The 12,753-nt window shown below is 41.8% G+C and overlaps 1 protein-coding gene across 1 annotated transcript in view; it reads right to left on the reverse strand.

The window, feature by feature from the left end:
• The window catches only part of LOC114664599 (alpha-N-acetylgalactosaminide alpha-2,6-sialyltransferase 1-like), a 35,138-nt gene extending 25,749 nt beyond the window's left edge, over positions 1-9,389 (reverse strand). The window contains exon 1 of the mRNA XM_028818781.2: positions 9,236-9,389. Coding sequence (XP_028674614.2) covers positions 9,236-9,342 — 107 coding nt within the window. The 5' untranslated portion in view covers positions 9,343-9,389. The remainder of the gene's footprint in view (positions 1-9,235) is intronic.
• Between the last annotated feature and the right edge of the window lie 3,364 nt (positions 9,390-12,753).

Here is a 12,753-nt window from a genome sequence, read left to right on the forward strand (position 1 = left end):
GAAAAGAACAAATTAAGAACCTTTAAGTAGGAAAGAAGAAATTAAGAACCTTTAAGTAAGAAAGAAGAAATCAAGAACCTTTAAGTAGGAAAGAAGAAATTAAGAACCTTTAAGTATAAAAATACTAAAGTCTTTCAAGAAAAGCTAAGTTTATAGAAGATTCATTTTTTTCCTTTTTTTTGCCTTTTATTCTACGTGTGTAACTATTTTTTCTTTTATTCTTGTGTGGACTATTTACTTTTACCTTTCACTAAATACCTTTAAAACAACTCTTGGACTCTGAGAATTCTTTTGACACGCGTCTTACCCGTGCCTGATGACACCTTATATATTTTAGCAGCTACAGTACTTATAAAACATTATCTGTGCAATAACTGTCATTTGTACTTGCTGCTCATTCAACTCATATTGCTCTATAACTTCTTTTAAAACATACACATTTTATTTTATATGGCTTGTCTATTTTTACCTTGTAATCTTTTTTAAGCTTTATTGGATCTAGGCTGAGTGACTTGTTTTTCTCGTCATACACATTTCATTGTATGTTGACCCTGTGTTAACCTATATATGACAAATAAACCTAAACCTAAACCTGCTGTTCTAAATCCACTGAACATATCACACTTATTCTCTCTCAACTTCACTGGCTCCCTGTTCACTGCTGAATACAATACACAATACCGTTCTTAACATTTAAAGCTCTCCACAACCTCACTGATCTCCTCCAGACTGACACTCCTCTCGCTCACTCAGATCTTCATCCTCAGCTCGACTTTCTGTACCGCACATCGCACTCGGTGCTATGGGAGCTCGAGCGTCTCTCGTAGTGCTCCTCAACTCTGGAATTCTCTTCCCTCTCATATCCGTCAGCTCGATTCAATAACACGGTTTAAAACTACCCTCAAAACTTATCTTTTCAAACTGGTATACCAATTGTAAATTTTGCACTGTTACTGCTAGTTATCTTCGTGTGTCTTTCTTTTAACAGAGAAATGATACACTCAATGACAAAAATAAACAATTTTATTGTATACAAATTGGCTTAATAATTTCTGAAAACATTTCACTCATTCCTCTCTTAATCTCACTCGCTCACACACACAATGTGGTTACTTAAATATATACAGGATAGGATCTAAAATCCATGAAACAGAAATGTCTTCCATAGCTTTTTCCGTGTGTTGCCACTTTGTAATTTGAGAGTACAGTGATCCCTCGCTATGTCACGCTTCGACTTTCGCGGTTTCACTCTATCGTGATTTTTTCTCATACACGCTTACGTCACTACGCATGCATTTTCTGAGAACTTTTATCTAAGCCCCACGATGGCTCCTAAACGTGCTGCTTTTTCTAAGCCTTCTGACAATGAAACGAAGCACCGGAGGAAGATGCTTACCATCCAGGAGAAGGTAAAACTCTTGGATATGATCAAAGATGGCAATACCCTACAAAAGCCTCCTCACGCATATGAAAAGACAGCGCCAGCAACTGCCTATCAAGATGTTCTTCAGCTGCGCACCCAGACACCCACTGCCTACTCCTAGTACTCGGTCAGCGGAAGAAGACAACGACGCATCTGCTGAAGATACTGCACCACCTGAAGACTCTCCTACTAAGCTCGTGCCTTCATAGGTTAGTGGTTGTGTGTAAGAATTGTGTGTGTGTGTAATTAAATGTACAGTACAATAATAATAATATGATATTTGTAACGTCTAATGTGTGTTATTTTCTCTTATTTTGTCTAATATATTGGGCAATACGAGTGTAATGGTGACTAAAGGGTGTTATTTCATGTCTAGAGGGCTCTAATAATGTTAAAAAACGTATTTAGAAGATCGTAAACAGGTTTTCTATACTCTAACTGCGAAAATATTTGATTTATAAATAAAGAATCCTACTTCGCGAAAATTCATTTATCGCGGTAGAGTCTGGAACGGATTAACCGTGATAAACGAGGGTTCACTGTATTCAGTCCGGCAATATGGTACAGCCTTAGTTTGTGGAAGACCGACACAACTAAAGACATGAGCAGAAAATGATGGTTGTCAATTTCAAACCGTGTTTCCTCAATGTGCTCCTTGAGAAAAAACACATCATCTGAACCAATCTCAGCCCGAACAAACAGATTGATCAAAGATACACTGACAGCTTGCCCTCATGTCGACTGTCGGATAACACGCTCAGCTACTTTGACCACCTTGACTGCACCCTCAGAAGGAATCATCAAACCTCCTTTGTTTTTGTAATGTGAGCGAATGGTAGCTTTGATCATATGATGCCGGTACAGCATCTGTTACCAAACTAGCACGGCACACGTCACAGGACAGCTTTCTCAAAATCAAGGCCTCCCGTGCCAGACGCAGCAAAGCAGCCCCAAAATGTAACCAAGCCTCCTCCATGTTTTCGTTCATCAGTGGGGTCATACTGGGTCTTCTTCCATTGAGCCCACTGTTACTCAAAAACCGATGTCTCGTGTGATCAGACACTAATGGACCTTGAGCTTGGAGTTCAGCTTGCATCTCTTTGAAAGTTGTCCTTGACTTCTTGTCTACCAGTCTCATTATCCTTCTGTCCTTTCTCCGGGACAAGAGGGGGTGCCAGTGCTAATTATGCCTTCTCTTCCTTTCTGTCCATGGTACAGTGAGGGTAATCTGACTCCGCCCCTTATGGTTGCCAGCCTGAAAGGGGTGTGTTTTGCTGACTGAGCAGCCCCTCACGGGCGGGGCTCCCTGGCCAGACCAAGTGCTAAGAATGGGCTTTGTGTAGGTGGCAGTGCTGACATATTTCTGGTGAAATTTCAGCCCGCTCAGTCACTTCCGTTGTCCATACTAATTTTTGTTAAATGGCGAGAATGTCCAAGAAAAAGACGTTTAAGTTTCAGCGTACAGAGAGCTCCGCAGCTGAACATTGTTGCGTACATTTCTACCACGCTTCCAGCAAGTACAATGAGGTACTTCGTTTTATACATTTCCCTCCGATATGGATCGTCACTATCTGGAGAGAGAGCTTTACGGTTAGCTCCCATATGGAAGTTTGTAGCTGGCATTTAAAAAAAGAGGAATTTCGCAAGCCAGGGTCCGAGTCAGGGCGACAACCATTGAAGAAGGGCGCGATTACTGAATTGTTTGAGTGGAACAATTTCTCCTTTCCACTTTCAAGACTGGGAGTTTGGGAGAGGAGAAAGTGACCGACAGAGGATGACACACCGGATAAGGAATCCATTCCCGGGAATTCGGCAATCCCGCATGTCATTCCCGGGAATCCTGGGCTCACGGGAATAACACAGTGCACGGGCATCTCACATATGAACAGTTTTAGAACGAGCGACACATTTTTAATAAAACTACTGCAATATGTTGACATCAATAAAAGACTAACCTTAACTACAAGCAGTTCATGCTGTCATACAAGTACATGTATCTAGTTAGTTGCGGTAATAAGAGCGTAGAAAGCTCAACGTATCCAGCGTGTGGTCGTCCAGGCGAGAGCGCACCTTCATGCAGAGTACGCCAGCCGCTGAGAAAGTACGCTCTGCCTCTACTGAAGTAGATGGCACAAATCATCAGATACTCTTCTTCTAAACAACACCCGCACTTGCTGTTGCTCTGAAACACCGCCATTTCAGCTTTTACTGATGCATCCAGTTTCTTGTCATCATTCTGTGATGGCAAGTTTCTTGGCACAGATAATGCGGATGCAACAGACTGACGCATTGCAATTTCAAGTTGCTGTTGAAAGCTGTCAACAGCACAGACGTCAATGAACTCTGCCCCGTCCCGGCATTCGTGAGCTGCAGAGTGCAGACACCTCCCAGTCCACTGTGATCAGTCAGCCGGGAGACTGACTGCTGCTGTCTGTTGTTGACTGAATTAATCGGCAACACACTACACCGTGGGCCAAAAAACCGTGACACTTAATTATTTTCAACTATAACTCTTATTTCTTGATAGATTTTTTTACACTTTTACACGCTATATACGCGAGCTTGGCTGTTCCCAGTTTCCCAGGAATTACAGCAGTTTCATTCCCGGGAATGCGGGAATGAAAAATGTCCGGGACAAGGTGGAGGATGATAAAATACTTAAGGACCACGACTACGCTTTGGCTCCGGATCCAGCAGTTGTCGACCTGACGCTTGATGAATCCATGTCTCTCCGAGAAGAGATCCTCCAGCTGAGGAAACAAGTTGAGACCCTAAGAATGGAGCAGCAGTTTGGCATTCACCGTTTTGCTGGCTCAGACAGAGACATTCGCTTTTTTACAAGGTAAGATGACCCGCAGACTTGTGTTATTATGTATTGTAGTATCGGTGAAGGTGGCCACAGTGGATGGATTCTCTGCTCTTTACATGGCTCTTTGAGGTGGCTCGCTATCCTTAAAAGGACTGATTGCCTTTTGCTGCACTAGTTGGAAAAAACATGTGTGAATGTGCAGAGCTGCCATTTTAATCAATAGGAGTCCAACTACAAACAACAGTTTCAGCAACTGGAGACATTCTGAGGCCTGTCAGCGACATCTCTTTTGACTCCACATATTTTCCAGATGCCACTCCTCTATTTCGCCGGTGTTCTGACACTTACATTACATGCCCCACATGTCAATTTCAGTTCCTCTTAGTTCCTGCTGTCAAACCTGTGGACTCAGTAGTTTTGAGGCCTGTGTATTCACCATTTATTAAACTTAGAAACTATCAAGGTCTCTCAGTTCTGCATCCGAAGCAAAACCACAGAATGGCCAAGTCTTTTGTTTTATAAAAATATTGTCACACACACGCAAATTGGTGGCAGCCAACAAGCCCAAAGCTAAGGCAAACATCATGCAATAAGGGGTTGTTGTACGGTACTAATGCTTCTCTCTTTTTTCTCAGCCGCAACGAAGAAAAATAAACTACCCTTACCTGTTCCAGCACTCAAAATGGCCTCAGCTACACTTCTGCTCCCGTTCCAGTTTTAATGATGTCACTTCCTTTGTTCCCTTCGAAGACGTCACATCCTTTGTTTCAATTTCCTGTCCACATTTTGTTTGTGTAAATAATCCCAGCAGCTCTGTAGCGGGTGTCAAATGTTTGTTTTGAACCGTGTGTTTGGATGTTTTCTCTTTGACCTGTCCAACGGACATTATACGGGGCATTTCCCCAACTCTTCAAAACGATTGGAGTGGTTTCATTATTCCACCATATATTATATACTGTATATTACTTAAAAAAATTAAAAGAACACTTTTGAATCCAAGTACAGTTTCAACTCAATGAAACTTGTGGGCTATTGATCTGTTCAGTTAAGTAGCAGAGGGACTTGTTAATCTGCTTTGGGGCACTAGAGGGGCAACAATGAGACGACCCCCCAAAACAGGGATGAATGGTTTAACAGGTGGAGGGAGGCCACTGACATTTTTCCCTCCTCATCTGTTTTGTCACTCGTTTTGCATTTGGCTATGGTCAGTGTCACTACTGGTAGCATGAGGAGATACCTGGACCCTACAGAGGTGGCACAGGTAGTCCAACTCTTCTCCAGGGTGGCACATCAATACGTGTCATTGCCAGAAGGCTTGCTGTGTCTCCCAGCACAGTCTCAAGGGCATGGAGGAGATTCCAGGAGACAGGCAGTTCCTCTAGGAGAGCTGGATAGGGCCCCTCGTAGAAGGTCCTTAACCCATCAGCAGGACCCACCAGTATCTGCTCCTTTGGGCAAAGAGGAACAGGATGAGCACTGCCAGAGCCTACAAAATGACCTCCAGCAGGCAGACCACTGGTGTGAATGTCTCTGACCAAACAATCAGAAACAGACTTCATGAGGGTGGCCTTAGGGCCTGATGTCCTCTAGTGGACACCGTGGAGCTCGATTGGCATTTGCCATAGAGTACCAATATTGGCAGGTCCACCACTGGCGCACTGTGCTTTCCACAGCTGAGAGCAGGTTCACCCTGAGCACATCTGACAGACATGAAAGGGTCTGGAGAAGCCGTGGAGAATGTTATGCTGTCTATAACATAGTTTAGCATGTCTGATTTGGTGGGGGGTCAGTGATGGTCTGGGGAGGCATATCCATGGATGGATGCACAGACCTGTACAGGCTAGACAACCGCACCTTGACTGCCATTAGTTATTAGGATGAAATCTTTGGACCTATTGTCAGACCCTATGCTGGTGTAGTGGGTCCTGGGTTCCTCCTCGTGCACGACAATGCCCGGCCTCATGTGGCAAGAGTACACTCTAAAAAGAGAAAAAGGGCTCTTTTTGATTTAAGGTAATTTTAGTAGTTGTAATGAACTATATTAATATGTTTGTTCACCTAACGTAATTTTTTGCCTTACTTCAAATTGAAAAACCTTGCTGTCGCTTAACGTAACTTCTTCTATTTAGTCTAAAGCAAAAAATCACTTTGGAGACATTGCCGGCTCCGACCCCTGTGATGTCACATCCGGGCTCGCACCAATAGCAGAAGACCTACATGAGCCCGACCCCTTTGACTTCACTTCCTGTCTCCCCTGTGTTTAGAGAAGAAATCAATTAAATTGCTTGTTACCTTGTGAAGTAATTTATTTAGGTTGATCCAACAAAACATTTTTTACAGTGTATGCAGGCAGTTCCTATAGGATGAAGGAATTGATACCATTGACTGGCCCCTCCAACGCTCTCCTCGCCTAACCTCAATCCAATAGAACACCTCAGATGAGAAACATTATAGCTCGTCCGTTTTGATATTCAGAAGACAGAGTGCGCCTATCGCCTGTCCAAGCCCAGAGAGACTGTCTTTTGTTTGTCGTTAGCAAATCGCGACACAGGGTGTCCTTTTTGTTAACTCTCAGACTTTGGAGTAAATGGGACACCCCAATATTTCTCCTGGGTTAAGAGTCATTCCTCGCACGACCACAATGGAAACTTGGTGCACGTTTAATTGTTCTAAAATTCACTTCACCATTGACACATTTTCTTGTAGTGTGTCACTGAGGTTTGCTCACACGATCGCCCTGCTGTTTATACAAGTGGCACGTTCATCCATCCATCCATTATCCAACCCGCTATAACAGGGTCACGGGGGTCTGCTGGAGCCAATCCCAGCCAACACAGGGCGCAAGGCAGGAAACAAACCCCGGGCAGCCCACCGCAGGGCACACACACACACACACACACACACACCAAGCACACACTAGGGACAATTTAGGAACGCCAATGCACCTAACCTGCATATCTTTGGACTGTGGGTGGAAACCCATGCAGACACGGGGAGAACATGCAAACTTCACGTAGGGAGGACCCGGAAAGCGAACCCTTAGTGCGAGGCAGCAGAGCTGCGCCACCCGCAGCACATTCAGTCTTCATTTAACTTAACCTGACATTCTGCCTCCTCTTTCAGTCTTCCTCTCTGTGCAGATGCTCACAAGAATGTGTGTGTGTGTTATATCACACACGATGTTATTTGCTAGGCTTTCTTTTAGTATTGATTTTAGTATTTTACTCTGGTTTATTGTCTTTTGTTCTATTTAGGAAACATCTGTATCCAATGTTAAGCTGTTTCTTTATGAGAGGAAGCGCCTTGATAATATAGGAATGGCGCTATATAAATACATTTTATTATTATTATCGCGTACACGCGTGCGACTTTGCGGCCATTTAAAGAGCTGCTCCGTGTGCCGACTAAGTGCGAGTCTGATGACCGTAACTGAAACAGAACAGAATGTTTCGCGGTTTGTTTTGAGAAAAAGAATAGCGAACGTGCAGGGGGGAATTGTTTAGGCAGGATGGAATTAATAATCGTATTTTTTGATTACCAACATACTGGGGACGTTCAAAAAGTGTCCGCACTTTTTAAAAAAAAAACTCTGTATATTAAGAATTTCAAAAACAAATTACATCATCTTTCTACATAGTCGCCTTCCTTTGCGATGCAATTTTCCCAGCGTCGTACCAACTTTTTACCAATCAATTACTACTCCTCCCGTCTTCACCGTTTCCAACGAAAATGCGAAAGTGCGGAAACTTTTTGAACGCCCCTCGTATTTACATTAACTCTGGCCTTAAACAAATTTTCGGTGAAAAAAAAGCAATTGGGATTTATTTTAGGAAGAGTGCACCCCTCCCCAAACTATGTTTCACTCTTCGTAGGCGCAGCGGTTAGCAGGGCTGCCTGTCTTATTCGGAGTCATTTGTGCAAATTTCACCATAATTGTGCAGTTTTTTTTTTTTTTATAGTGTCAGATCAAGAAAACCTAAACCTTAACCACAAGAACCCACTGATATTTCACAAATCTGTTATCGTCCATTCATAGTTATTTATGGATTCGTTTACGGGTCTAAATACAATCATGTGGCTGATTTCCCCATCTGAGTGGCATCACTCAGAAAAAAACACTTGGTTTACCTTAATTTTTAAGAGTGAATCCTGAGAAAGAGAACAAAATAATTAAGAATACTGCCTATGTAATTGGGTCCTATTGCGCTCATCAAAAAAAAAAAAGATTTTTGAACGTATGACTCTTCACACCTTACAACTGTAAAAAATAAAGTAAAATAAAATAACATAAATCAATAAATTAGCCGTCGGAGGACTGCCAGGAGCACAGCCCGCCTATAGTTCGTTGCAGGTCAGGGTAAGCATCTTAAGAAGATGAAAAGGAAAAGATGTAACTTTCAAACACCGGAGCATCAAGTAAGGCAATAACCTATCAATAAGAATTTTAAAAAGGCAGGCTGACTGAAAACCGAAACATTCAGTAACTGAGAGCTGGCCAACTGTATGACGCTCTGACAATGCCGAATATAATAATCACGTGTGAAGTTAAACAGAATAAATAAGGTATTAACAGATTCAAATGGGAGAAAATCTTAATTTTGTATTGACTTCACGATCGGCTTAAAAAAAAAACTGCAACGCACCCGTTAAAATGACACCAACGATTTGTTATGGCCTCTCCTGTATACTTGCCCAGGAAGATGGACCTCTAAACAGGGTCCTGCAAAGGCATTATGAAAAGCCAAATCTATATATCTGGAGCACAATACAAATGTAACTGAAAAAGCATATTGTTAACGGGACGGGAAGATTAACTCCGCGAGGCTATAAATGCGTACGTTTGTTATTATTATACAAATAAATTCATGTTAACGAAATTAATAAAAATGTAGACAAGAAAGCACCAGAAATGAGACTACTACGCACATTTACATGTTATTATTATTAGATAATTAAGTTTGAGCACATAACTTTTAAATAAAGTACAACCATTCACAACTCACCCGTTGACGTATTCCCATAATCCCAAATGTTCAGAAAAATACACTGAAAGAGGAAAAATCGAAGCAAATACTATGAAACAGAAAAAGATTGTTTGAAGTCGAACCATCGTTGACAAACCAGCGGCAATGCGTGGCTGAAGTGACAGCCGAGTGGCTCAGGTCACAGCCTGTTTGTGGGAGAGGCTTCGACTCCACCCTCCCGCGGGCAGGTCCGCAGTCAGTAAACCCCGAACGATCTTTTGATGGTTACGTGGTGGGCGTTAAAGAAGCGCCTTTCGGGGACTTGCAGCAGGTGGGCAGCATGTCAAGATGGAGACTCGCAGAAAGAAACGCTGCGCGCCCCGCTACTGACTTCATTGGGTGGGCTTTTGTACTTAAGATGGAAGGAGAGTAAGGGGTCTGCCTGCACTCAGTTGGGGTAAAAAGCAGCGAAAAAGTACACGGCTATAGTGTGAATGAAACGCGACTTCTTTATTTCTTTATTCGTATGGAAAACTTGCCCTTATTTCCGTACATCTATATACGTGTGTGTAATATATCTAGTCATGTCAGTCATTTTCCAACCCGCTATATCCGAACACAGGGTCACGGGTGTCTGCTGGAGCCAATCCCAGCCAACACAGGGCGCAAGGCAGGAACAAGCCCCGGGCAGGGCGCCAGCCCACCGCAGTGTTATATCTACGGTATATATGTCGGGGGTTCTCAAACTCAGTCCTGGGAACCCCCATATGGCTGCAGGCCTTTGTACCAACCAGATTCACAATCAGTGATAAAAATTGATCTCATTTAATTAGCCGCTCTTATTCTACTTTCAGATAAGCGCAGCAGTATGATGTTTACATTTATTAAAATGTGGAAGCATTTCTATTTTTTCAATATCTTAAAATACGTAACTCCTTTTTTCTATTGTTTTCACCTTTTTTCTGTGTAGTTTGCTTCTTTCGTTCTATCCTAATAATGACATCTAAAAAGAGGCTGAGTAGATACCTGGGGTAACAACACTGAATGATGAAAGGCTGCGACTACTTTAGCATCAGCCCCGCTAATTAGTAAATAATAGATTAAATAACCAGAAAAACTGGAAAAGGACAATGAAAATATTGTCAAAAACTAAAAAAAAAAATACATTTCCCATATAACTGCTTAATACTTAGCTTACAAAACTTGGAATCGTAATTTTTACATTGGACTCCAAAACACAGAAACTGGTCAATAACAGATGACGTCATTGGGCGAGTAGCCCAATTAAAAACGGAGGTTGGTGGGAACAAAAACCTGCAGTCATTGGGGGTCCCCGTGACTGGGATTGAGATACATAATAGTGTTTTTTTATTTATTTTTATTATTTTTTATTTCTTTTATCTACAAAATATATTTTGTCACAGACAACACGGGATGGCTGGCGTTCAGGATGGGATCAATGGTTCCATACCCGGTCAAGACGCCTTTAAAAAGGAGGGTCATGGAGGATCCCCGCTAATTTCAGAGGGGTCTATGACGCAGGTCAGGTAATACCCACAATGTCAGTCACGAAATGCCCTTTGTGTCACGTGACTCTCCCACAACACTGATCTTGACCACAGTGTAATGCGTTTCGTGATGTTGGGGCGTTATACAGTACCTATGGGGTCAGCACGACTAATTAAAAAAAATTAACACGCACATGTTTAAAAGAAATTCACGAAATGGTGAACACAAGGCTACCATACGGCCTCTTTTACCAGACAGGTCCTCTTTGTCACTAGTAAAATAAGCGTCTGGGAGGATAAACAATAAAACCGTCGATGTTTTCATTGAAAAATGATTAAATTCTGGAGGATAAGACCACATGGGCGCTCGAACTCCGTTGACGGTTTCCAGAGGCGGCCTTAGGGGAGTGCAGGGCCTTAGGGCTGACCAACCCGACGCCAGGCCGGGTACGTCATACGCTGTTACCGGTATGTGTGGACTGTACATGTTAACATACACCGGATTTTCTCATTACAGTATTCATTTAAATTTTTGCAAGATAACACGTGGACTTTATCAAAATATAACTGGAGAATATAACTTGACAAATCCGCTCGAACGGGACACGAGGACCTCAAAAGGAGGACTCCCATAGGCGTATAGGGCCTGGGGCCGTCGCCCCACTTGCCACTCACAAACGCCGCTCTTGTTGGTTCCAGAGAGTCGTGCCTGCCCGCGCCCGTAGGCTATGGAGGACTATTTCGGACAAAATTAAATAAATAAATGCGCAAATAAATTAAAGTTCTGTGAAATGTGAGCATAAATAAATAAATGTTTCATGAAATGAAGCCTTAATAAATAAATGTGCCATGAAATGAGAGCATAAATAAATAAATGTGTCACGAAATATGTTTTTTGTTGCTTATTTATTTATTTCATTTTGTCCGTAACATTCCTCCAAACCATCATGAAATACGACTTGAAATAAAACTGTCACTTTCACTCGTCAAAGTTGAGAGGGTGGGCTCTAACACACCCTCTAGTTATTGATTTGTTGAGTGTTACCTTCAGCCTAGAGTAATCGAACTATGAGCCATATGATTCTCAAGGTACCAAAGCGCATGCTTAAAGTTGTGCTTGTGAGTGTCCATGGCGAATATGACTGCTACAAAAAGTTGCCCAGAGTTGCTACGTGAAGCGGCAGTTTTAATTCAGGAAGCTCTAACCTCTTCATCCCCTCAGGAATCAGCACATGAGGTTTCAGCTGTAAGTGCCCCACTTGATAGCCGAAGACCTACCCCCACTTTGTCGAGTACTCACTCTACTCCTGTTCAGGATATACTACTGTATTTTAGGTGGCTGTGCTAATAGCGCTGTAAATTTGCAATAGTTGTTTGTCTGCAAAATACAAACCTGCCTACAAGTAAACAGAAAGACCTGACGGTAGCCACATCACAAACGAAATATCAGTTGCTGAATACTGAAGAGCTATTAAATCTAACAGAAATATTTTGTGAATGTCGCACAATAGTTGAGTTGGAGCCATCATTTTATAAACATGCTCGCCTCTTTATATTCACTTTGTTACAATGAGTATAATTGAACAGTGGTTATCTTAAAATGCAGTTTTCACCTCCTGTCAAGTGATTTTGGTAGACTGAGAATGCAGAAATTAATTTGATGCAAAGGATGTGGAGGAAACAAAACAGGTTTATGTGCATTTTTAGGATAATAAACTTTAATATGAACAGTTGTTTTTCTTCTCGCTTAACGGTATGTTATACACATATATTGTTGCAAGTGTTTGTTTTAGTACATTCAGTAACCCACAGCAGAAAGACTGTGGAAACAATTTTGAGTTAATTTTTCATGCTATTAAATAGCTTTCCGTTACTAATTTCCTATGTTGTTATGCATGTATTTTTCCTTGATTTCTCAATATGTGACTGTATTTCATTTTTTACTTTTTTCTTAATTATTTTTCTATGTTTACCAATATGTTCTATTTTCTTATATCACATTGTTTATATTTTTCATGTAATTGTATTTTTAATTTTTTATTCTATGTA

The sequence above is a fragment of the Erpetoichthys calabaricus genome, chromosome 14 (assembly GCF_900747795.2).
Source record: "Erpetoichthys calabaricus chromosome 14, fErpCal1.3, whole genome shotgun sequence".
Classification (NCBI taxonomy): domain Eukaryota; kingdom Metazoa; phylum Chordata; class Cladistia; order Polypteriformes; family Polypteridae; genus Erpetoichthys; species Erpetoichthys calabaricus.